General features: G+C 39.3%; 1 protein-coding gene across 1 annotated transcript in view; it reads left to right on the top strand.

The window, feature by feature from the left end:
* The first annotated feature begins 897 nt into the window (after positions 1 to 897).
* cdk11b (cyclin dependent kinase 11B) overlaps positions 898 to 26,798 on the top strand; it is a 26,875-nt gene continuing 974 nt past the window's right edge. Inside the window, exons 1-19 of the mRNA XM_030137962.1 lie at positions 898 to 947; positions 2,458 to 2,588; positions 2,842 to 2,981; positions 4,621 to 4,748; positions 7,280 to 7,421; positions 7,902 to 8,038; positions 8,750 to 8,875; positions 8,976 to 9,074; positions 9,430 to 9,561; positions 9,638 to 9,712; positions 10,285 to 10,505; positions 12,264 to 12,354; positions 13,242 to 13,363; positions 13,453 to 13,558; positions 14,500 to 14,621; positions 14,975 to 15,082; positions 16,289 to 16,405; positions 17,421 to 17,569; positions 25,278 to 25,467. Of these exons, the coding sequence (XP_029993822.1) occupies positions 2,472 to 2,588; positions 2,842 to 2,981; positions 4,621 to 4,748; positions 7,280 to 7,421; positions 7,902 to 8,038; positions 8,750 to 8,875; positions 8,976 to 9,074; positions 9,430 to 9,561; positions 9,638 to 9,712; positions 10,285 to 10,505; positions 12,264 to 12,354; positions 13,242 to 13,363; positions 13,453 to 13,558; positions 14,500 to 14,621; positions 14,975 to 15,082; positions 16,289 to 16,405; positions 17,421 to 17,569; positions 25,278 to 25,467 (2,322 nt within the window). The 5' untranslated portion in view covers positions 898 to 947; positions 2,458 to 2,471. The remainder of the gene's footprint in view (positions 948 to 2,457; positions 2,589 to 2,841; positions 2,982 to 4,620; positions 4,749 to 7,279; positions 7,422 to 7,901; positions 8,039 to 8,749; positions 8,876 to 8,975; positions 9,075 to 9,429; positions 9,562 to 9,637; positions 9,713 to 10,284; positions 10,506 to 12,263; positions 12,355 to 13,241; positions 13,364 to 13,452; positions 13,559 to 14,499; positions 14,622 to 14,974; positions 15,083 to 16,288; positions 16,406 to 17,420; positions 17,570 to 25,277; positions 25,468 to 26,798) is intronic.

Genomic DNA, 26,798 nt, shown 5'->3' with positions numbered 1-26,798 from the left:
TCTTCCTGTGCAGTCCAGGGTCACAGGTCGGACCGCTCCCTCAGTCCTGTACCTCTGATGAACAGCGCTCTACTGTCATATCTGCTGCTGTCTGGGTCTGTTCTTCACCTCAGAACCAGGACTGGACCGACCCACTGCTGCACACACACACACACACACACACACACACACACACACACACACACACACACACACACACACACACACAGATGCACACAGACACTTTAGATTCTACCACAGTGTATTCTGAATGAATGAATGAATGAAATCTTTATTTCGAACTTGTAGACAGTGAAATCAAAACACAAATCAACCAACAAAATTTTTTATAATGTTCTTTACAAATACTGTTTCAGCATAAGGTTGATATCGATGCTCAGTCTGGGAAAAAAAAAGTGTTTTCTGTAATTCTTCAGAATGTTTGTCCAGATTTTGATTAATAAAGCTGAAGGATTAAAAAAGAAAAAAAAAAATCAGTGGTTTACCGTTAGACATGGAAGTGATTTAAAAAAAATAATAATTTATTTATGTATTGTTTTAATTCACGAAATATATACAGAAGCATACAAACATTTCAGGATGCAATGCAGTTATAATATTTATAGCAAAACAAAGATATAACAAAAATCAAAAGCAAAGTATAAAAAAATCAGTAGTTAATGTTTACCGCTAGAGACGGAAGTGATTTAAAAAAAAAAAATTATTATTATTTTTTTAAATCGACGAAATATATACAGAAGCATACAAACATTTCAGGATGCAAGGCGGTTACAATATTTATAGCAAAACAAAGATACAACAAATTATCCAAAACAAAAAAAAACAAACAAAAAAAAAAAAAAAAAAATCATAAAAACAGGAAGTGATTGTTTGACACCGGAAGTCCTACAGAGTTTACGTGAGCACCGCGTTCGGTGTGAGCCACAACAGCCCTGCGCGTATTTCAGGTTTGTTTAAGCATGTCGCCGCTCGGTGGTTAATGTTGTTTTTGCTGTGTCTAGGGCTTTAACCAGAGCTCCAGTCACAGCTCTGAGCTCTTTAGTTGATGTACATACTACTTATATAATACTAATAGTTATGTAGTTAGCGGCAGAATGTTTTTAGCGCCAGTCGCACATGCTAGTTTTGGATGCTAACATTAGCTGGCTAACGTTTAGCATGTACAGGTTAGCTAAAACAACAGCAAAGGCAGAGCGGAACGGGTTTATACACACTAAGGCTAAAATATCAGTACGCAGCAGGGTTATTAGGACACAAGTGTTGTCTAAGGGCAGACTTCTGTTAACTGGCCTACAAATGTTTTAGTATGTAATGGAGCAGTGGTCATTGTCTACCGGAACTCCCGCTCAACATGAACTGATTCATTTGGGTTTGTTTGGAAGTTATCTCAGGGTTCGCACAGGTGCTGGAAATCCTAGAAAATGCTTGAATTTCAATGTTGTGTTTTCAAGGTCTAAAAAGTGCTTGGATTTCAGTTTAATTGTTTGAAAGTGCCTGTAATTTTAACCAAGGCTACTTACAGAGAGGTGATACACTTAGAAAAATAAAACTTGATGTGTAAAAAATAAATTCTCATGTATTCTCAGGTAGAATCCAGGTTAATTTTGATCTGAATTTTTGTCTCGATGCCAGTATGTCTGAAAAACACCAAGTGGCTTCCTTTTTTTTTTTTTTTTTACATGAAACTTTGTGTTCTCCTTTAATTTCTAACCTTTTTTCTGTAATTTTAGATGTTTATAGCATAATTAAATGTACATCACTTTTGAAAAAATAATGAGTAAATGTATTCCTGTAGATATGGATATTTTAAGGTACTGTGCTGGAAAAATTAGAAAATGACCCTTAAAAGTGCTTGAATTTGACCTTGAAAAATATGTAGAAACCCTGTTATCTGCACATATCTAGTTTTACAGAACTGGAAATGTCATGAAATGAATTTATAACATCTTAAGTCTGAATTTTGTTGTTTGTGACGTAATTTTCAAAACCAGAGGAAAATTGGCAGATTTAATAATGGCTCTGGAAGAAGAAAAAAAAACTTTAGGAATGAAAGAGGATATTTTCAGATTATTGTGTCAAAAAGCTCAATGATTTCAAAGAAAAGCCATGTTAATGTAATTAATAGCTAATTAAAATACCCAGTGTTTGAGACGTTATGTCCCACTCTAGGGGAAAATCCTTTCTTCTTACATGTGAACCCCCTACCATCGACACACAGATTTCACCATAACACCAGATTTGAATCTATCAGGCCAAATACAAGGGGTTACAGATGTGTTGCTCATCTGACGCAGAATCCAAAAGCTTTACCTAATTCAGAGCAGACTGCTTCCATTCAACTGCTGTTGGTTCTTTGTGTGACATGTTTGAGCCTCGCTGTTGATGTTTTTGATGTAAGTGATGGGGGTCTAACCCTAGAATAAGACATTGTGCATTGTATGTGTATATATGGTGCAGGCGGTAGAGATTGGATGCTGATGGGGGACGAAAAGGACACCTGGAAAGTGAAAACTCTTGATGAAATCCTACTAGAGAAAAAGCGCAGAAGAGAATTAGAAGAGCGGACAGACCCCAAACACCAAAAAGATGTAAAGTATCTGAAAGCCTGCTTATGTTTGATTTATAGAGCTGCAAAATTTAGACTGTATTCATCTGTTCTTTGTGTCTCCCAACTATAATATTGAACGTACCGGGGGTGTTTGTTGTTTTATTTGTCATCTGTTTTTGGGGTTCATGTGAGGGTTGAATATTCTTTTCAGTTGAATGTGCTTTTTTTCCAGACACTTACATTAATGACGTCCAATGTTCCTGCCTTGTCTCTGCTCTCTTTGTCCGACACAGTTCACACAGGGTCCTGTTTCACAGGCGGATGATCGGGAATCCAAACGGGACACTCCGGAGGAAGGAGAACTACGGGATCAAAGGATGGAAATAACAATTCGGAATTCCCCGTACACCCGGGAGGACTCGACAGAGGACAGGTACATGGGATTAAAAAAAACTAACTCCTGTCTGTTTGACCCACTGTGGATTTGGGTCAAGTCATGCGCCTATTGACTTTGAATCCAAAAATTAGTATTGAGATAATGACTTCAAATGTTTTGTAGTTCAGTAGTATAACATCTTAAGTTTCTAAATCCATTAAAATTTTTGGTCAAAAAAGGATTTACAAGAAAATTACAGAACTTTTTATATGAACTAAATTCAGTCCCTCGGAAAGTTCTTTAAGAATGAATAATAACAGAACTTATTGTTGCTATAATTTGAAATCTCAATCATATATTTCTATTTTCAATGTAGTTTTATGACCTTTTATACATCCTTTTATCATTATAAAAATAATTTTGACTGAAAAATTGGTGTGAATTGCTTTTTTAAGCATTTTAATATCAGATGGTGCCAGATGGTTATGTAGGGAATTTCAGTTTTCTCAAAAAACATGTTTTTTTTTAAAAATATCACTAATTAATCAAATGAGCCAAACCAGTGGAAATTTCTGAAAGTAAGCATTTAACCCTCTGCTTAAGCATGGCTTCATTGGAATTTAAGATTATTTTGTCACTAATCTAAAAAAAAAGTATATATTTTTTTCCCTACATAACCAAAAATAGGTCTCGACATGAAATGGCTAGCTTGTGAAGGATTTTTTTTCTTTCACTTTCTATAGCTTTAACTTTTCAAATCAATAATGATGATATTCTATTGTCTTCATATGGAAATAAAAAATGCATCCATGTTTTTATCAAAATAGACACCTTAAAGAACATCTCAGCAAATTTTCATAGTTAGGAGAGACTTGCAACCGCACTTTTAAAACGTTCAGAAAAAAAGGAAAATTTAGATGTTAATTTTTGCTCTCTACATAACCATGCAGTTTTTCAAATTTTTATGGCAAAAGATGGCACTGTATCTTTTATTTGTTTTTATGATCTTCAAGTACTAGTTAATACCTTTAAAATAATGTATTATTCATGTGTCCATCTGAAATACTTTTTGAATGACAGTATAAAATGTAGTCGGGCACTCCCTACATAACTGCCTGACTTAACCCAGTCGTCCTTCAAATTGAACATTTGTCCCTCCTCGTAGATTCCGCAGCTGATATATGTGATGGATAAATATAGTGTGTTGAACAGATTTACACCAATAGAATCTCCAAGGTGCACCAGAATGTTCTGTTAGATTTGAAAAGTCCAACCCAATGATTGGACTGGATTTTCCACCATGATATTTAAATGAGTTCAGGTCAAAGGTCATGTCTGGCCATTCTGTGGAGCTGCAGTTAAAGGATTAAAGGCACTATTTACACTATTATATGAATGAATGAATGATGTAGAAGTGGATCCAAGTGCATCAGAGCTTTGATGGGATTTGGGATGGGATCAAATGGAGCTTTAGAGAGCTGGACTAGATCAATATATGGAACCAGAAGACCGATCCAACTAGGAATCAAACGGGCAACTATTTCTAAGTCTAGGACAGTTGGACAGGAGGGACAGGAAGGACACACATCCTTGGGTAGGGGCATGATAAAATGCCTAGATATGTAATAATTGAGTTTGAAGGTGTTTTTAAAAATGGTTTATATTCTGTTGTGTCTGTTTTTTTTTTTCTTTTCAGAGGAGAAGAAGACGAATCACTAGCAATCAAACCACCACAGCAAATAGCCAGGAAGGACAAGTCTCACCACAGAAAGGAGGAGAAGAGAAAAGATAAAAGACGCCATCGCAGTCACTCTGCTGAAGGAGGTACGGAACAGCTGATCAAACAGCTGATCAAACAGCTGATCACTCACATATTTACAGAGGAGCACAAGTCCACTAGTGATGGGAATTCTGGCTCTTTTTAGAGAACTGGCTCTTTTGGCTCGGCTCACTAAAAAGAGCCGGCTCTTTCGGCTCACAAATGGCTCTTCAGATTTTTTGGTGCTTAAATAAATTCATTACCAACAATTAGGGCTGCTCGATTATAGAAAAAAAAAAAAAATCACGATTATTTTAGTAATAATTGAAATCACAATTATTAAAAACGATTATTTGTTAACCTTAAAGTTGTTTATTTTTTTCTTGCAAAGCAATGTAAAATGTACTCTTTAAACATAAATAAAGCTTTTAACCACTAAAACAAAATATGTTCACTTTTGTATGAAACAAAAAAATCTTTGAATGCAAATAAGTGTACTGTAAATTCAAGTATGTTTCCTTTTGTAAATAAATAGTGCACTGGAATTAAACTGCTCTAGACTTGCCATAGAACTATAGCAATAAAAAAAAAAAAAACTCACGTAAAGTGCAAATTATAAATTCAAGTATGTTCAATGTAGTATGAAACAGTAAATTCAGTGGCGTGCCGTGAGGTTTCAGTTCAGGCCTTCTGTATACATCAGCCATCTAGAATACATACGTTAGGGTTATACAGGTTAGGGTTAGGTTAATGCGGGAGTTACAGTATAAAGAGATTTGGAGACTGAAGATTGCATTGCGGACGAAGTTTTTATGCGTTTTAGTTTTTCATAAGATTACGATAAAGGTGGCGGTGGTTAAACTTCAGATGGTTACAAAGGTTTGTTGTGTTAGCGGTCGGTGCGGACACAACTTCGAAACACTTTTTGCACGTGATGTGTTTTTGCTCTTCGTCTTCTTCATCAAACCCAAAGTGATTCCATACAATTGAATTTGACTTGCCTTTTTTGTTTACCAAGCACTTCTGCTGTGATTCTTCTGCCATTTTTCCAGACCGCCAGGTACAACTTTCCTCTTGGGGTGGACCTGCCGGTGAGCTGGCAGCAGTAGCTTAGAGGGGGGCGGGGCAGAGCAGCTCATGGTAGCTTGTGTGCGCGTGAATTAAAACGACTCAAAATTACTAAGCGTTTTTTCTCGATTACATAATTTTTGTAATCGTTGCGTGTAATAATCGAAATCGTAATTGAATTTCGATTAATTACACAGCCCTACCAACAATAATGTGAAGTTATGTGGAATATAAATTACTAATGTAAAAAAAACATGCACTATATCAAATGTTTATCCTACTATAATGGACGTTCTGTGTCCAATGTGTGTCCTGGTGTTCCTATGTTGCATCATGGGAGGGCGCTATCGTACAATGGCACCACGGGTATGATGCCGCTAGTTGTAGAAATACACCTTTATTTATACAATCTACAGAGTGATTAAAAAAAAAAAAAAAAAAATTAGTGAGTGCAAAAAGAAACGCTTAACTATTTACAAATGATCTTTACTAACTTTTAACTATTTTACACTTTTAGCTTTTTACTACTAAACAAATTTAAAGAGAAACAACATACAGAAGCTTACAGAATCACACAACAAAATATAAATTAAAATGTGTAAAACAAAAAGAAAAAAAAGACTGGCACTGAAAAAACCAAGTGCCTCAGCTTGTGTCCAGAGTTTGCTGCATTTCCTGTTGTCACTCATTTTCTCAACTTTTTTTTACCTTTCCAGTCCGTTTGCGTTGTGAGAGAAGAAAAAAACAGCGCTCCCGTCATTCATGTCAAAGAGCCAGCTCTCAGAGCTGTTTCGTTTGTGACTCACACATCACTAAAGTCCTCAGTTTATTATTACTGCAGTTACTGTGGTAAAAGTACAAGTAGAATTCAGTATGAAAGTCTAAAGTAGGCTTTCATAGATGTTTTTAGCTGTTGTTTACACATGGATTTGAATATGTTGCGGAGAAAAAAAAACATCCATTCTGACTTCAGATCATATAATGAACATCAACATGGCATCAGTGTGCACATTAATTTTCAATGCAATAGAACTAAAAAAAAAAACATTCTTTGTGTTTTCTTCACTGTCTTCATGTGATGTTCACAAACTACAGATCCACTGAGGCGTCGTCATTTCTGCATATTATTATTATTATTATTATTATTATTATTATTGTTGTTGTCTCATCCATTTAGAGGGAAATGTGTGCGGATGTTTGGAAGGTGTGCACAGATTTAACAATAAAAATATGGATGTTCTCACTCTAGTGCATTGAAAGTGAAGAGTCATATTTGAACATGTGAAAACAAACGTGTAACAGAATTAAAAGGAACAAGTGGTGTCAGTCACAACAAGCCCCGCCCCTCACATGACATCACATAGGATTTGAGCTTATGTTGTCATGGATCGTTTGTTTGTTTGTTTGTTTTTTCTTTCTTTCTTTCTTTGACTGATGACATAAATTGGCGAATTCAAAGGATCGGTCATCAGTCATTAAAAATGCATCCTTTTGTGTTTTTTTTTTTTTTTTTTTGCTTTGTTACCAGGGAAACATATTCGGCCAAAAGAGAAAGAAAAGGAGCGAGAGAGTGATCGCAGGAAGCGTCAGTGGGAGGAAGACAAAGCTCGGCGAGACTGGGAGCGTCAGAAACGACGGGAACAGGCCAGAGCTCACTCACGCAGAGAGAGGTGAGCGAGTCCAGGCACTCAGATACTGCACAGACTCAGTCCATTCAATGACAGGGTCATGGGTGTTTATTAGGTTTCTATATTAATGCTTTAAACAGGTATGTGCAGGGTCGGTACAGGTGCTTGAAATCCTTGAAAATGCTTGAATTTCAGTGTTGTGTTTTCAAGGTCTGAAAAGTGCTTGAATTTGAGTTCAAGTGCTTGAAAGTGCTTGGAGTTCGAGCCAAAGCTCTTGCTATCTTCAGATTCTTGCCAATACACAGCCCTACTGAATGTATGTATTCCTGTAGATATGGATTTGACCACAGTGATAAGGGGCTGTGCCAGAAAAATTAGAAAGTGACCCTTAAAAGTGCTTGAATTTGACCCTGAAAAAACATGTATGAACCCTGTGTTTGACTGAAGGTGCTTGTTTTTTTTTACGGTGGTTGGCTTTTGACAGATCCTCCTGTATTTTCTATCTTGGTGTCATCTTCGCAGGGATCGGCTGGAGCAGCTGGAACGTCAGCGGGAACGCGACCGAAAGCTGCGTGAACAGCAAAAGGAGCAGCGCGAGATGAAGGATCGAGAGAGGAGAGCTGAGGAACGACGCAAAGACCGAGGAGACCGACGCCAAGGTCAGTGAACGTTCTGAGAATATTTAGGACGGTAGAGGACGGAGAATGCCGGCGTAGTCCAGCACGTAGCAAAAAGGAGTGACACTGACTACAGTTGGTTAAAGTTTTACTAATGCCGCGTTTCCACTACGTGGAACCAGCTCGACTCGGTATTCCTGGAGAGCGTTTCCATTACAAGATACTACTGACTTTACAGTACCTGGATGTGGCGCGTTACTTCCGTGTCGTCTGCTCAGAGTTGCCGATACACTCGTTGCGTGTTGTCTTGTCTGAATTTTTACATCGGCCACCAAAGACTGAATCTTCTCGACCGACTGTGGTGTAGTTTTGGGCTGTAATCATGTGGATTAACCTATCGCTATATTTATTGTCCACTTCCACATCTGTTTTTTGTAGAACGGCGGGTCACAGAGAAAACTGTCTGACCAATCAGTGGTCTGCAGTGTTATACGTCATGTTTTAGTATCTGGTCCCCGGTCCTGGAACCTCGGCGGAGGTGGTACCAAAAAAGTAGTACCGGGTACCAGATTCCAGGTCCTTTTTTGTAATGGAAACGCAAAAAGGCTGAGTCGAGTCGAGTCAAGCCGATACCACTCAGTGGAAACGGGGCATTAAACATGTCCTTCCTTTTCATTCCTGTCGTCACCTGTCAACAAAGCAGTTTTTAATCTGATGTGAAGCTCAGTCTGATTTAAATCTGTCCGTCAACAGTTCCGTCTCACCATCGAGCGCAGCCCGATGAGTACGAGGACAAAATGAAACAAAGCCACCGAAGCCGCAGTCCCACTCGAGCTCCCAGAGACCGGCTGGACCACAGTGAACCGCGCAAGAGTTCAGGTGGGTCAGCTGTTATTAACGTCACAGCGTCCGGTGGAAAACACGCTCAACACGAGATGATTGACATTTCAGGAGAACTCACTCTGTGTTTGATTTGCAGCATCAAAAGAGGAGAAGCCTGAAATTAAAGACCTGCTGGCAGACCTGCAGGATATCAGCGACAGCGAAAGGAAGACCAGCACTGCAGAGTCCTCCATGGGTAAACATGTGACCACGAAGACGTCGTCAGTGCTGCAGTAGTTGCTAGAATTAACTAGGGATGCACGATACTTGTTTTTACTACCGATACCGATAACTTCCTGCCTCTCCTAACTCACAGGTGTCAAACATTCTTCTTGGTTTTTATGGTGGTTGCCAAGGCAACACCGTGCACTGTGTACTGGTGAAATGCACCAAATCTAAGCAATTTAGATTTATTATTTTGGGCTGTATTTATCAATGAAAACTTTATCTGAATTATCTGAATGATGTCATTTTTTTCAATATCTGATCGATAATTATCGGTGCTGATAGTTATTGTGGTTCTCTATTATTAACCATTTGATTCCATCTAGGATCAGCATCAGGCTCTGACGAAGAGGAGGAAGAGGATGATGATGAGGGGTCCAGTAGCCAGAGTGAAGGCGAGGAGGAGGAAGAAGAGGAGGAGTCAGTGTCCGGGTCAGCGCGGTCTGAGCAGAGTGCAGGTAAACACAGCACTGAGGTCAAGGACAGTGTGTGAAGTCCAGTCCAGGGTTTGACACCAGCCTCTGTGTCTTTCAGAAGATGTGAGTGAGGATGAGCACTCCGAGGAAGAGTTTGAAGAGGAGAGGGAAAATGGAAACCACGTACCTGCAGGTGACCACAGCGGGGTTTCTTCCACTTCCTACTTATTTAGTTTATTTAGTTGTCTTCAGTGTCCTTTTGTTGACTGTCTGTCTCCTGTTGTCTTTGCCCTGGTGTGGCTGTTCTTAGTCTAACAGAAGAGATGACTACCAACAATAAAAACTGCAAAACTCCCATAGTTTTGCCCTTTTGTTTGATTAAAATTAGGTTAGACTTAATTGTACACATGCATAAGGATAGTGCAAAAAACAAGATAAAATAATAATAGTAATAAGAACTACACAGTCTCTGTGTGTGTGTGTGTATATAATGTATATATATATATATATATATATATTGTGTGTGTGTGTATATATGTGTGTGTGTGTGTATATATATATATATATATATATATATATATAAAATTACAATGTATTGGAACATTGCAGTGGAACTGCAAAAAGCAGACTGTCAGACAGTACAGATGTGAGTAATATTATTGTCTGTAATTCTACTAAACCCCTCCTCCCAGCCCAGATGGGGTCTGTGTGTGTGTGTGTGTTTCCTGTTGGTGTAAACAGAATCCACTTCCCTTGTGCTTCCAGTGCCAGAGTCCCGCTTTGACCACGACTCTGAGGAGAGCGGTGAAGAGATGGAGGAGGAAGAAGAGGAGGAGGAGGAGACTGCGGGGGAGGGCGACCCCACACCCCAGTCTCAGACTCATTCCAGATCCCCCACCCCAGAGGAGAACTATGTCCCTGACTCCCCCCCCATCTCACCTGTGGAACTGAAGAAGGAGCTGCCCAAATACCTGCCTGCTTTACAGGTGAGCATGTGTAGATCTGCCCCAGGACAAGGGCTTCTGCCTCTGAACACGTCTGCCGTCCACTCATGTCAGTTTTATTCCTTCAGACACCTTTGGATTGTGCAGGTGGTTTGTTGAGCTGTGGCTCAGGAGGTAGAGCAGGTCGTCCAATAACCGAAGGATCGGTGTTCGTATCCTGCTCTGTCCCAGTCATGTGCATATATATATATATATATATATATATATATATAATAAAAATAAATATCAGAAAATATCTGCAATATATCGCGATATTTCATTTCACAATACTGTATGGATATTGAAAAGTACTGTATGGATATTTTTAGGTGTTTATTTAAATGCAGATATTGTGGAGGTTCATTTTAGTTGTTTTTTAGGATTTATGCAGATTTCTACTGTACTTCAAGTCTTCAAGAAAATAGTCATAAAAAAGGAAACAAAAAATTGCCTTTTTAACAGTATCATGATATATTGTGATATAGCGTATCGTGATCCAATTTTTTTTTTTTTTTTTTTTAATTTTACCTTTATTTAACCAGGAAAACCTCATTGAGATTAAAAATCTCTTTTTCAAGAGTGTCCTGGCCCAGACGGGCAGCAGTACATTAAATAGTTACAGACAGACTTCCACACATAAAACGAATATGTAAAAAGCACATAGACAGTCAAACCTTCCAAAGTCAACTTTGCAAAAAGTGCTCATGAAATGTAGACAAAGTGCGTCAGGTAAAACATCTGCAGCCAGATGTCTCCCTCTCTAAGTCATACAACATCCTCTTAAAAGTGTCCAACCAAACCAGATCCTTCAGTTTCAGGTCTTTTTGTAGTTCATTCCAGGTGAATGGGGCCGCATACCTGAAGGCCTTTTTCCTGTTCAGTTCTAACTTTAGGAACAGACAACAAGAAAAGATCCTGAGAACGCAGATTATAAGCATCTGTAGTTCTCTGACTGATGTAAGTCAGAAGGTAGGGTGGAGCAGACCTAGAACAGACTTATAAATTAAAATACGCCAGTGACTCAGTCTACGAGTCGACAAAGAAGACCATCCTACACGATCATAAAGCAGAAAATGATGGGTAAGAGATTTAAAATTGGTGATGAACCTCAGAGCTCCATGATCTACACTGTCCAGTGACCGTAAACTATGGGTGGAGGCATGCATGTACAGGACATCACCATAGTCCAACACAGACAGAAATGGAGCTGAAACCAGTCTGCTTCTGGATTCAAAAGACAGACATGATTTAATTTGAAAGAAGAAGCCTAGTTTTAGTTTTCTAACAAGCAGCTGGATATGCGCAGAGAAAGAAAGGGAGCTGTCACTTAAAATGCCTAAATATTTATAGGTCGGGACGAGTTCTATCTGAGTTCCCTGAGTAGTGTTGTCTAGTATTGTGATTTGTATCGTATTGCCAGATTTTTGCCAATACACAGCCCTATATGAGTGTGTGAATGTTTGGTGGGAGGAGGGGCCGTTTGGTGCGAATTGTCAGCCTTCTGCCCCAGAATACAGATGTAGTTTACCCTCACCAGAGTGTGAATGTCAGTAAATGAATAATGGATCAATAATGTCAAGTGCTTTGGGAGCTTTGAAAAGCACTACACAAATCTAATCTAATCCATTATTATTATGTTTATAAAGTTCTGCAAAAACAAAATAAAAAACACAACCCATAATTGTTAAAAACTATAAAAAATAAAATAAAAAGTAAAATCCTGCAGAAACTCTAAGTAAACAATCCTGTGTTGTGTTTCAGGGCTGTCGCAGCGTTGAAGAATTCCAGTGTCTGAACCGAATCGAGGAGGGGACCTACGGTGTCGTGTACAGAGCCAAGGACAAAAAGACCGGTATGTCAGTACAAACACACCTGTGATTAGGGATGGGAATCCAGAACCAGTTCTTTTGGAGAACTGAATCCCAGTAGCTTGATTCCTTGGAATCGTTTGGCTGCCTGCTTAATGGTTCTGCTTATCGATTCTGCCTTTGTTGCACATGCACGATGACGTCACGCGTACGCTGCATTGTTTTGGTCAGAACGTAACCAGAGTCGGTCTAAACAGACCACACCAGGTCCAGTTGAACTCTGTCAAAGCTTCCATTTCTTCTAAAGGGTGGAATCCCACCAGTCTGTTCAAACATTTGTCCACAGCATGGGATTCATTTACAGGAATGTCACGTATTTGATTTCTCTACTCAGCGGTGCTTGTGAATCTAGCGGCAGAGTGAACGCCAGGCCGTCATCTGGGCCCAGTTCTGGTTCCAGTGTGGGCAACAAACGTCGTACCCCCTCAAATACAAGTTTCTGAAGTTAGGGGAAAGGAAATGAGGTGCACAACAACGGGAGACGAGCAGAGTCAAACCGGTTCCATGTAGTGGAAATGTGGCAATAGAGGAATTAGAAAAGAGTCTGTAGTTTCACTGTCACTGTACACACACCCCACACCCAAACCAGGCCCGGCGTCATCTGTTCTTATTATTTGTACATACTGTATATGTTCTATTTTCTGTGCAGATGGAAATATAAAAGACAGTTAATGCAGACACACCATTTGTACTCTTTTATTCCCTCAGCCAATGAGAATCGATAAGAGAATCAATAAGGAAACAGAACGATAAGCAAAACTGATAATGGAATCGTTAAATTCTTATTGATTCCCATCCCTACCTGTCATGGATCTGAAGTGTCACAGCTGTGATTATGGGTCAAACTGTAAAGATGGGATCATGTTTCCAGATGAAATCGTAGCCTTGAAGAGACTAAAGATGGAGAAGGAGAAAGAGGGCTTCCCCATCACATCTCTGAGAGAAATCAACACAATTCTGAAAGCTCAGCACCCCAACATCGTCACTGTACGGGTAAGAAGAACCCTCAGTATTCATCTGTGAAACACTGAAACTGAAGGCCTGCTGTCTGTCATGAATCCTTCACATTTGCATTTCATCAGGAAATAGTTGTGGGCAGCAACATGGACAAGATCTACATAGTGATGAACTATGTGGAACACGACCTGAAGAGTTTAATGGAAACCATGAAGCAGCCCTTCTTACCAGGTAATGGTCCGAGGAGATCTGATGAAGCAGGGCTGTCAAACTCATGTTAGTTCAGTTCCACATTCAACTAAATCTGATCTGCAGTGGACCGAACCAGTCAAATAATAACAGAATAATAATAATAATAATAATAATGGATTGGATTTATATAGCGCCTTTCTAGACACCCAAAGCGCTTTACATTATTGACCCATTATTCATTCGCTCTCACATTCACACTCTGGTGGTGGTAAACTACATTTGTAGCCACAGCTGCCCTTGGACAGACTGACTGACTGAATAATATAGAAATGATGTCAACTCCAATCTTTTATCTGTTTTAGAGCGAAAAAAAGTAAATTTACATTCTGAAAAGGTTTACATCTACACACTATCCTTTCAAAAGATGTGAATAACATGAACAAACTGAAAAAATCAGTGTAATTTTAACACTATTCTGCCTCAGTTTATCATTTACACATGTACATTGTAATTTACAGATCACAGTGGATCTACAAACACACAAAACTTTTAATAACAGACAGAATCTTGTTAAAATTGTACTTCTCTAAAGACATTTCAGGTTGTTCATATTTGTTCAGGTTATTCACATTTTTTGCGAAATTATACTCAGTTTTAGTGTAAATACATGAAAATATTTACATTTACAAACAGAAACATTTGGAGTTGTCATTATTTCTAAGTTATTCTGATAGTATTTGTCTGATCCTGTCCACTGCAGATTGAATTGGTCTGAATGTGGAACCTGAACTAAAAGGATTGTTCATATCTTAGTGTAATTTTTGCATTTCACAAATTCATTCCAAGGGCTGGGCTGGACCCTTTGGTGGGCCGGATTTGGCCCCCGGGCCGCATGTTTAACACCTGTGTGTGTGTGTTTAAGTCTCCAGTGGGACGGTCTCTGTTTCAGGGTGTAGAAGTAAATGATGGTTCTGTTTCAGGTGAAGTCAAGACTCTGATGATTCAGCTGCTGCGGGGGGTCCGACACCTCCACGATAACTGGATTCTGCACCGGGACCTGAAGACCTCCAATCTGCTGCTCAGCCACAAGGGGATCCTCAAGGTATGGCAAAGAGCGGGAAAATGTAGAGTCAGCTCAAACAATCCTGTACAAGTGAGATGGAACCATATGAACGTTTCATATTAGTTTTTGTGACCAAAATTATCACGGTTATCATTATTATCATGCTATTATTGAAATTGTGCTCAAAATGTTCAAAAAGTACTGATACACACACTGAAATAATTTAACCAAATTGTATTTTGAAAAACAAAAAAAACCCAAATAAAATAAAATAATAGTCCCACTGTCCCTTCTGTGTCAGAAACATTCAAATATTAACCCTTAGTGGTCTGAGCCTATTTTGTCCGTTTTTCAGTCCTTTTGAGTGTGTGTTCTTTTCTTTGTGGCTGTAGATCGGTGACTTTGGTTTGGCCCGGGAGTACGGTTCCCCTCTGAAGCCCTACACCCCTGTGGTGGTCACCCTGTGGTACAGGTCTCCAGAGCTGCTGCTGGGCGCCAAGGTGAGGACTCAAACTCACAACCCTGCCATGTGGAATACATGTGCACTAAACATGTATGTTAATGGACTCCGTAAAATCATCCAGATAGATAGATACTTTATTGATCCTAAGGGGAATTCTGATGTCATTGTTCAACTAAAGATTTTTTTATGAGAGTGTTCAGCTGTGAAGCATTTGGCCCCTGACATCCAAATGCAGCTGAAACACCGTACAGTTTTACAGTAGGTGATGAAAGCAGCGCAGCGACCCGGGTCCAGCCGGCCGTCACAACACATCCACTCCAACACCAGAGCGGTGCCAGGCACACCGTCTATGGCACCGGAGTCAAACTCAGGTTAGTTCAGTTCCACATTCAGCCCAGTTTGATCTGCAGTGGGCCGAACCAGTAAAACAGTAACAGGGAAAAAAGTAGAATTATATTATGATCAGGTTTACATCTACAAAGTTTCCTTAAAAATCTGAATAACATGAACAACTTGAACTGTCTTAAGAAAAACAAGTGTAATTTTAACAATATTCTGCCTCAGTTTATGTTTATCATTTACACATGTATGTTACAATCACACAGAACATTTAGTAATGGGCAGAATGTTGGTCAAATTGAATTTACTTTTCTGAAGACATTTCCGTTTGTTCATATTTGTTCAGGTTATTCACATTTTTTACTAAAGTTTTTTTTATTTTTTATTTATTAATTTTTATTTATTTATTTATATTTATTTATTCATACTTTTCTTAAGACATTTCCGTTTGCTCATATTTGTTCAGGTTATTTACATGTTTTTATAAAAGTTTTTTATTTTAAATTTTTTTAATTTGAATTTTTTATTTTTTTTTTATTTTATTTTATTTATATTGTAGTTTGGTAATGTACATATTTTCATGTAATTTTACTGTTTTACACCAAATAAAGAGAAAATTTGGGGTTGTCATTATTTGTAGGTTATTATGATACTATTTTACTGGTTCTGACCCACTTGAAATTTAATTGGACTGTATGTGTCTGTATGTGGAACCTGAATTAAAATGATTTTGACACTACTGATTGTTCATATCTTCAGTATATTTTTTGCATTTCCCAAATTCATCCCACAGGGCCGGATTGGACCCTTTGGGGGGCTGGTTTTGCCCCCGGACCACGTGTTTGACACCCCCGGTCTACGGTATGTTTGTGTGCACTGCCACTGTTTGTTCTTCTGTCCACAGGAGTACTCCACAGCTGTGGACATGTGGTCAGTGGGCTGCATATTTGGAGAGCTGCTCACCCAGAAACCTCTGTTCCCTGGAAAATCTGAAATCGACCAAATTAACAAGATCTTCAAGGTAAGTGCCCTGCCGCCCCAGTAAAAATGAAGTCTGTCCCTACCGTAAAGTGCAGAGTGCTTGTGTTTCCATCCTGGCAGAGCAGGGCAGCGTGCACTTCTATAAGACACCACAGGGTGGAGCTGCTGCCAGACGTCAGCCCAGCTGATGAAGTTATTATGAAACTGAGCAGCTCACTAGAGCAGACTGGGGCTTTTTTTTTAAATAAATCATGTGTATGAAGCATGACAGCCATGTGGACTGATGTCATTCAGGCATCTGTGTCAGCCCACAGTCTGCACCAGTGAGGAATGAAAGCATTGAAATGTACTTAGGCCTGGGCTGAGGACACACGACTGGGTCAGAGGAATACTGCAGACAAACTGGGAAGAGCTGATATCACACACACACACACACACACACACGGCTAACCAAGGGTCTAATGGTTTTAGATTTTTCATTAGTTTACTTTGACTTGTTTTTTTTCTGTAATTCAGTTCGTTTTAATTTGTTTTCAGAGCAGGTTTGATAGTTTTTATTAGTTTTAATTTTTTTTCTAAATGCTTAGTTTTAGTTTAGTTGTAGTTTAGTTGTAGTTCAGTGGTCTCTTTTCTCTTCTTCTCTGTGGTCGTATTCAAATAAATCCCAGACAGGACTCTGCTGCTTTCTCCCAACTTTAGTCTCCATGTTTCCAGGTAACAACGACAAGTGACGAGAAGTGAAGTGTCGTATGGTGCTGCGAGCTAAAATTGCTAGAGGGAAATAAATCGATTTCACATCAGTCCAACATTGACAAAGACGAAAACGAAGGGAATTTTATCCATAATTTTTATCTGTTTTAGTTAGTTTTGTAAACACACAATACAGTTTCAGTTATCGTTTGTTTTTCTTTTAATTATAGCTTTTATTTATTTCAGTTAACGAAAATGTTTTTACAATTCTAGTTTTCATCATTTTGCCAGTTTTCACTAACGGTAATAACCCTGCTGCTAACAGCTGTATGTCTGCTGTGTGTGTGTGTTCATGCTAACTGTAGGATTTGGGCTCACCCAGTGAGAAGATCTGGCCCGGCTACAGCGAACTGCCCGCTGTGAAGAAGATGACTTTCACAGAGTATCCCTACAACAACCTGCGAAAGCGCTTCGGAGCGCTGCTCTCAGACCAAGGCTTCGACCTCATGAACAAGTAAGGGTTCTGACAGTCTGCCTGTTTTACACACACACACACACACACACACACACACACACACACACACACACACAGAGCGCTGTATCTGAACTGCAGCCAAACCTCCACTGATGCCCACAGTCTGTGTGTGACTGCAGCATCAGGACCTGAACAGTCCCACAGATGGGTGGAACCATAAGAACACTTCAGATCACGGTTATTGTGACCAAAATGATCACAGTTACCATTATTATGGCGGTATTTTTGAAATTGTGCTCAAAATGTTCAAAAAGTACTGATACACACACTGAAACAATTTAACCAAGTTGTATTTTGAAAAAAATACAAAAATTTAAAAAAATAAAATAATGGGTTCAATGTCCCTTCTGTGTCAGAAACATTCAAATATTAACCCTTAGTGGTCTGAGTCTATTCTGTCTGTTTTTCAGTCCTTTTTATTTTGCCTTTATATACTATATAAACAAATGTTTACTATACCCATGTTTGGGATCTGTTTTTTCAGCACAACTTCATCTATATTATCTGTCTATTCTATTTTTCTCTTTAACCTACTGTAAAAACATTAAAGGACAGAAAAAAAATATAAAATTGATTTGAAAAATGTCTGTACTTTATTGCATAAATAACACACAGATGTTTAACGAACCTTTTCAAAGACTTTAAAAGTGAATATTGGTTCCAAATATTAGGTATAGAAAATTAAAATTGTAATAAATTAAAACTATACTTAAATATTTGACATTAAAGCAGATCTTTACATCAGGTTTTTTCCCCTAAAAGTGCGGTGATCAAACACAGTTATCATGAGAATTAGAATTTAAACAGTAATACTAACCGTCTGCAATTTTATCACCGTTTATCATTATGCCAGTAATCGTTACATCTCTAGTCCCACAGATGTTCTCATCAGAATCTGAAAGTTCTAGTGTTAATCCAATTCCAAAGACTGGCTTAAACTTCTAATCTGTGATCTGTTCTTTATGTTGAACTCAGTTAAACTTGATGGGAGGCACTGATTTAGGTCTATTACCTGTATTTTGTGTCATATGACAATTAGGGCTGTAAGAAAATATCGTTTCTGCAATATATCGCAATATTTCATTTCACAATACTGTATGGATATTAAAAAGTACTGTATCGATATTTTTAGGTATTTATTCAAACTAGCAGCATTGTACCTGTGGTGCCATTGTATGATAGTATGAGAGGCTAAAATCTCCCAGCATACCTCACAACATTTGAGTACGGACATAAAATTGTGCCCAGTAGATAGTCAGGTACTGTTTGTATTCATTTGGTGAGTTTGGCGGCGATTGGGCCTGTGACGGCTGGGGAAAACCTGTACAAACGCCCTCCTGTGATCAAACATTGATCAGACGGGATAGAAAAGCAGATAAATACCTTTTGAATATATTATTCACCGCTGCCTTAAAGTCTATAACCATCAGCTGGATGAAACCAGAACCTCCCTCATATAATACATGGATTCAAAAAGTTTGGGATATTTACCAGATGGAGCAGATCACACACCTGCTCCGGCTTCAGAAAACCATATTTACTAAAAGATGGGAACCTATGTTACCTTTACTACTGCAATAATATTTACTGGTGTTGCAAGAACACTCCATGTTATCAAAGTGCTGTCAATCTACCTCTGTCGAAGATCTATATCTACAGCCTTTTTTATTTTTATTTATTTATTTATTTATTTATATTTTTTTTGTTTTTTGAAGTAATCACTGTTTGCTATAATTATTACTGCTTTCTTAAATTTCATTATATGTGTCTGTGGAGGTGTATGAGAATATATTTGCAGCTGTGTAGGGGGAAAAGAAATTAATTGAACTGTGTAATTGAATGTGTAATTGTACTGTACTGAAAAAAAAAGAGAAAATTTAATAAAAATTAAGTTTAAAAAAAACATTGATCAGACGGACGGACACAGAACGTGCATTATATAGTAGGATTTCTGGTGTAATTCAATTCTTCCAGGAAAAAAAAATCTTAAAAAAAAAAAAAAAAAATCAAAACCAATTTTGAAAGAATTGTCTTTTTAACAGTATCGTGATATATCGTATCGTGATCCTAGTATTATGATTTATATCGTATCGCCAGATTCTTGCCGATACACGGCACTAGTCAATAACCTGAACAAATATGAACAACCTGGAATGTCTGAAGAAAAATAAGTGTAATTTTAACAATATTCTGCCTGTTTAGTGTCTTTGTTGATCTGATCCATAATGCACATGTAGAAATGATAAGTTGAAGCAGAATATTGATAAAATTGTACTTATTTTTCTTCAGAAATTTCTGTTTTTTCCAGTTATTCACATCTTTTTTGTTTCAGATAGAAATAGTTTCATCATTTAATGTTATTTTTTGTACTAAAAAATTTGCATTTATCATTATTTATAGGCAGATGGTAGTTCCTTTGTTGGGATTGTACAAAATAATGTTATAATTTAAGTTTTAACAGAGGAAGATTTTGTGATATCACATTAGATCCTGCTGTGATCAAATAAAATTGTGTTTAGCATTTATACATATTTCTGGTGTAATTCAAGTCTTCCAGGAAAAAAATCTTGAAAAAAAATTAAAACCAATTTCAAAAAATTTCAAAAGTATCGTGATGTATTGTCATTCTAGTATTGTGATTTGTATCGTATTGCCAGATTCTTGCCGAGACACAGCTCCAGTCAATAACCTGAACAAATATGAACAACCTGGAATGTCTGAAGAAAAATAAGTGCAATTTTAATTTTTGTCTTTGTTTTAGCACAAAAAAACCCATTAAATTATGAAATGATGTGAATAACCTGAAAAAAACTGAAATTTCTCAAGAAAGATAAGTGCAAGTTTAACATTATTCTGCCTGTTTTGTGTCTTTGTAGATCTGATCTGTAAATGCACATGTATAAATCATAAGTTGAGGCAGAATATTGATAAAATTATACTTATTTTTCTTCCAAAATTTCATTTTTTTCCCCCAGTTATTCCCATCTTTTTTGTTTTGGATAGAAATAGTTTCATCATTTAATGTTATTTTTTGCACTAAGAAATTGTCAGAATGTAATTCTACTTTTTTCCCTGTTCTTATTTTCCTGGTTGGGTCCACTGCAGATCAAATCAGGCTGAATGTGGAACCTGAAAGAACAGGAGTTTGAGAACCCTGCCTTAGTTGGACCAACACTCTGGTGTGAAGTCAAACTTGGTCCTTCTTTCCAGCCCCCCCCCTCGCTCTTTTTTTCTTCAGTCAGAGCATTTTTGGCGAGCCCCTTTAAAACATGACAACAGTAGCAGACTGGTCATTCATCAACATGCCTCAGCGGCGCTCCAGTTCCATTCCCATGTTCCATCTCACACACATACTCACCATGGTGATGCTCCACATGACAGGAAAATGTTTCAGAAACACATTTAATATGGAAAATAGTTTTTTTAACGCACAGTTACAGGCTTCATCATTTCCTCCTGAGATCAGCATTGGTTTAGCAGCATGTCAGATCTTCACCCACACCTGTAGATGACAAAACCATAACAGCTGCACCAGAAGTGACCGAGGGTTCAGAGGGAGCTGGAGCCTCTCAGCTGTCAGAAGCAAGGTTATTATCATTAATGAAAACTAACCAAACTAGAACTGAAAAAAACATTTTAACTGAAAAAAATAAAAACTATAATTAAAAGAAAAAACCATAACTAACTGAAACTGTATTGTGTGTTTACAAAACTAACTAAAAGGGATAAAAATTATGGATAAAATTCCCTTCGTTTTCGTCTTTGTCAACGTTGGATTGATATGAAATCGATTTATTTCCCTCAAGCAGTTTTCTCTGTTGTCACCAAACGACACTTTTTGGTCCGTCACTTGTGGTTTCCAGTCGTCTTCTGGTCCCCACTCTACCTGGAAACATGGAGACTGAAGTTGGGAGAAAGCAGAGTGTGGAAGTCAATCTGTCTCATCAGATTTTGAATTATAAATGCTGTTGAATTTCTAGCACTGAATTTTTTTGCACTGAAAGTAAGTATCTGATTTTTTTTTCTCTGAATTCAACTATGTTCATAAATTTAGAAAAAAAAAATTCAGATGCAAAAAATTCATTCATTATCTGAACCTGCTTTTTCCTCACTAGGGTCATGGGGGTCGCTTGGAGCCTATCCGAGCTACATAGGCAAAAAATTCAGATGCAAGAAATTCAAAAGCAACAAATTCAGATGTGAAAAATTCAGATCACACATCTGCGCTGACCATCTTCCTGCATCAGCGTCACATGACCAACCTAACATAACTCAACTGGCTGTCGGTTCGACTTGAGATAGAATCATTGCTTATCCTTGGTGTCCTGGATGTGTGATTGGAATTTTTTTGCATCTGAATTTTTTTTTATTTTTCATTTTTTATTCTAAATTTATGAACATAGTTGAATTCAGAGACAAAAAATTCCGATACTTGATTTCAGTGCAAAAAAAAAAAAATCAGTGCTAGAAATTCAATGGCATTTATAATTAAAAATTTGATGAGACAGATTTACTTCCATAGAAGAGTCCTGTCTGGGATTTATGTGAATACGACTGCAAAAAAGATAGAAGATATAAAAAACCAAAAACTAAACTAAACCAAAGCATTTAGAAGAAATAATGAAAACTAATAAAAACTATCAAACCTGCTCTAAAAGCAAATTAAAATGAACTGAATTAGAGATAAAAAGTCAAAACTAAATAAAACTAAACTATAATGAAAAATCCAAAACTATTGTAACCTTGGTCAGAGGGTCAGCTCACAGATGTCCACAGGTAGAAGTCACACAGCTGTTTGGAATATCACACCCCCATGCGGACCAGGGAGTCTGAAGGGCAACGGGAGCACACAAGGAGACGTGGTTTTTAAGTGATTACAAAAGAGCATGAATAATATTTTATCAATTTAGAAGTAGAATTTTTAAAATCATAGCCATGGATAAGAAAATAATAATTAATGTTGGTCTAAATTCAGTCCAAACCATCTGTGAGTCATTTTACAAACAAAGAGAAGAACTGAACCCAAACGAACCAATGCACTGGTATCTATCCCATAATATCCAACTAGGGCTGCACGATTTTGGCAAAAAAAAAATCCCGATTTTTTTTCCTCTAAAAACTCGATTTTGATTTTGATTTTTGGGTAAAACTACAAAAGACAACAGAAGTCAGCATGTTGTTTTCGTGAGCAGCCCACAATGCAAGGCACTGCTCTGACCTCAAATCTGTGATGGGATCATGTGATGAACCCCCAGAAGTTTATTTTTTCTTAATTAAATCTTTATTGAATGAAATAGAGTATACAAACAATGTATGCAACAAGAAAATAACATAAGTTTGCCAGGGGGAATACACTATAATACAATGTCCAAATCAGAGCAAATACTTATGTTTTTTATAGCCTTTTTGTTTCCAGATTTATCTAACAGCTTTAAATAAAGTTCAACATCTTTCAAAAAATAAATAATATTTGTTTTTGTGTTACAGAACTTACATTTGTGAATGAAAAATTTAGCAAGTAAGAGGACTAAATTAATTATTTAAATTTTTATACATATATATATATGTGTGTGTGTTGTTGTTGTTGTTTTTTTAAAAATTTTATTTATTTTTTCCTGGGTATCTGGGCCCACAGAAGTGATACCAATGTAAGTCAGTGACAGGCATCAGTCGTGTGTGCGTGTGTGCGTGGACCAGGTTAATATAAGTGATCCACATGCGGTTCTGTTTAAACTGAGGGATCCGTGCGTGGGATAGACTGACCCAGGACACGCTGGAGGGATTCTATCCTGGTGGATGTGTGTGGGCACAGGGCTGTGTGGGCTCCTCTGCTGAGGCTGATGACCCCGAGACCCGGACCGGAAGAAGACAGTACGGTACGGATCCGGGACAACGGAAGATGAGTGATCCGCATGCGGTTCTATTTCAGTTGCGGGATCCGTGCGTGAAGCCACGGCTTACATTGGTATAAGTACTGTGGACTCATGAACACATTTAAAGTCCGGCCATTGCACGGAGTTCTGTGACAGACCGCTGTCACTGATAGGAGGAGGAGCCTACGGGAGCCCGCAAGCGCACGGCCCGCAGGCACGAGAGAGATGAAATCGATTTTACGATTTCCCTTTTTTAAAAATCGTCCTAATTAAAAAATCCGATTTCGATTTAAAATCGATTAATCGTGCAGCCCTATATCCAACTGTATTCTGACATTAGTCCTTACTGTTTTGGATCCCAGAGGCCTGTTAGAACACAAACACCTGGATTCAACGGCTCCACACACTCTAGTCTATATAGTTTCTGAGTTAGACAGTGCAGCAGACTGACAGACATGTTATTTTGACCAGTTACTAATTGACTTTTATTTGCACGATTCAGAAGACAGTGTCAGTATTAATGTTCCGTCCGTTGTCTGATGACGTTGTGGGATGGACCCCCCGTGTGTCCACCCTACTGCATCCTTCAGACTGGAACTCCATCTGCAAATGGACGTCCATCAGTCCTGGTGCATCTACAGCCTGTCCGTCCATGGGAGTGGATCTGTCCTTCACTGTGGTTCTCCCCGAGGTTTCTCCCTTTTCCCACTGGGTTTGAGTTTTTCCTTGCTGAGAAGGAGGGTCTAAGGACGGGGGATGCCCTGGACATGACTCATGTTCCTGCTGTTTATTTGACTTGTTTACATCCAACTGACTCTGTAAAGCCCTTTGAGATAACCTTGTTGTGATATTGGGCTATACAAATAAAGTTGAATTGAAAACTGAATTGAATTGATGTGGATCCAGACGGTGTTTTTTGGGCTGAACTGGTCTATAGACCCGGGGCTGGTCCAGGGTTTGTGTCCTCCCTTGCTGTGGGCGGTTGGAGGAGGTGTGGCGGTGCTTTTCCTGGGTGGAATGGACATCAGCAGGGTTCTGACAGGTGCAGGAAGAATACACATTGTTGAAATTCCACAAAGAAATGAATGGACGGAACACCAGCTAAAGCGTTGGGCCTCAGACGGTCGGAAGCACATTACACATGACGCTGTGTCTGGCCTGTATCCTCCAATTAGATCAGTGTGTTCAGACCCACTGGTTCCTCAGGTCTGGGCTCCGTCCTGTACACATTCATTTTACTGTCAACAGTTAAGTGACTTTAAATTGAATGTTCACTTTAGTGTTTTGGCTCCACTTTAATTTGTAGGGCTGTGTATCAGCAAGAATCTGGAGATGCGATACAAATCACAATACTAGGATCACCATACGATATATCACGATATATCACGATACTGTTAAAAAGGCAATTTTTGGTTTGTTTCTTTTTTAAAAATAATTTCCTTGAAGAATTGAATTCCATCATAAATCTGCCCAAATCCTAAACACATTTGTATTTGATCCCAACAGGATCTAATGTTCTATCAGCAAATGTTCCAACTGTGTTCAAACTGAAATTCTGTTTTCCAGACATTCCAGTTTCAGATCCTGTTCAAATGTTCAGATTCTATTAGTTCACAACTAACATCAGAACAGGATTGGAGTTCAATCCCAGATTAAAGGGTTAATTGTGAACCCTTTAACCCACAGATTTGCTCTGATTTCTGCCTGTTTTTTTGGAGTGCTGCAGTAGAACCGGGTCCAGGATGCGGTCTGCCGGTGCTGCTTTTGCACATGTGGATCCAGAGCCAACCGGGTCATGTGACTTGTTTTTCCAGGTTCCTCACCTACTGCCCCGCTAAGAGGATCCTGTCGGACGAGGCGCTCAAACACGAGTACTTCCGGGAGACGCCGCTGCCCATCGACCCGTCCATGTTCCCCACCTGGCCGGCCAAGAGCGAGCAGCAGAGGGTGAAGAGAGGCACCAGCCCCCGGCCCCCCGAAGGGGGCCTGGGATACAGCCACCTGGTAAGAACATTAGGAGGCCTCGCTCCACCCTAGACCCCCCCCCCCCCACACACACACACTGTGTTAAACAGATTCCAGACCTCCAGGACCTGCTCCTCCTCCTGCTGTTTCCATAAGGAGCACCCCTCACATCCTAATGGCTTCACTAGGCTCCTCCCAGCCACCACCAGGCTCCTCCCACCCACCCCTCACATCCTAATGGCTTCACTAGGCTCTTCCCAGCCACCACCAGGCTCCTCCCACCCACCCCTCACATCCTAATGGCTTCACTAGGCTCCTCCCAGCCACCACCAGGCTCCTCCCACCCACCCCTCACATCCTAATGGCTTCGCTAGGCTCCTCCCAGCCACCACCAGGCTCCTCCCACCCACCCCTCACATGTTAATAGTTTCACCAGGCTCCTCCCACCCACCCCTCACATGCTAATGGCTTCACCAGGCTCCTCCCACCCACCCCTCACATCCTAATGGCTTCACTAGGCTCCTCCCAGCCACCACCAGGCTCCTCCCACCCACCCCTCACATCCTAATGGCTTCACTAGGCTCCTCCCAGCCACCACCAGGCTCCTCCCACCCACCCCTCACATGCTAATGGCTTCACCAGGCTCCTCCCACCCACCACCAGGCTCCTCCCACCCACCCCTCACATGCTAATGGCTTCACCAGGCTCCTCCCACCCACCACCAGGCTCCTCCCACCCACCCCTCACATCCTAATGGCTTCACTAGGCTCCTCCCAGCCACCACCAGGCTCCTCCCACCCACCCCTCACATCCTAATGGCTTCACTAGGCTCTTCCCAGCCACCACCAGGCTCCTCCCACCCACCCCTCACATGTTAATAGTTTCACCAGGCTCCTCCCACCCACCCCTCACATGCTAATGGCTTCACCAGGCTCCTCCCACCCACCCCTCACATGCTCATGGCTTCACCAGGCTCCTCCCACCCACCCCTCACATGCTAATGTATTCACCAGGCTCCTCCCACCCACTACCAGCTCAGTGTTTTGAAGGCTCTCACTGGTTTATTTGTCGGTGGAACCAGTGCAGATAGGTGCTCTGGTTTGTAATGAACCCAAAGTTCCACTCAGAGTTGATCTGATTTTAATTCTTTATTGATTTTTGGATCTGTTCAGGCTGGAAAAGCTTTTCACACACATCAGACATGAACAGTAACCAGGAGCAACAGCCATCCCATAATAATCCACATGGTCACACACAGGTGTACGTCATACAGGATCAGATACAGGGTTAAAGTAAAATGACCTGATGAAAATGTTTGCATTTACAAACTGTCCTTCACAAAATGTGAAGAACATGAACAAACTGAACTG

This window comes from Sphaeramia orbicularis, chromosome 7 (genome assembly GCF_902148855.1).
Source record: "Sphaeramia orbicularis chromosome 7, fSphaOr1.1, whole genome shotgun sequence".
In the NCBI taxonomy this organism is placed as follows: Eukaryota; Metazoa; Chordata; class Actinopteri; order Kurtiformes; family Apogonidae; genus Sphaeramia; species Sphaeramia orbicularis.
The sequence above is the reverse complement of the archived record's forward strand: the minus strand, read 5'-3'. Positions and strand labels throughout refer to the sequence as shown.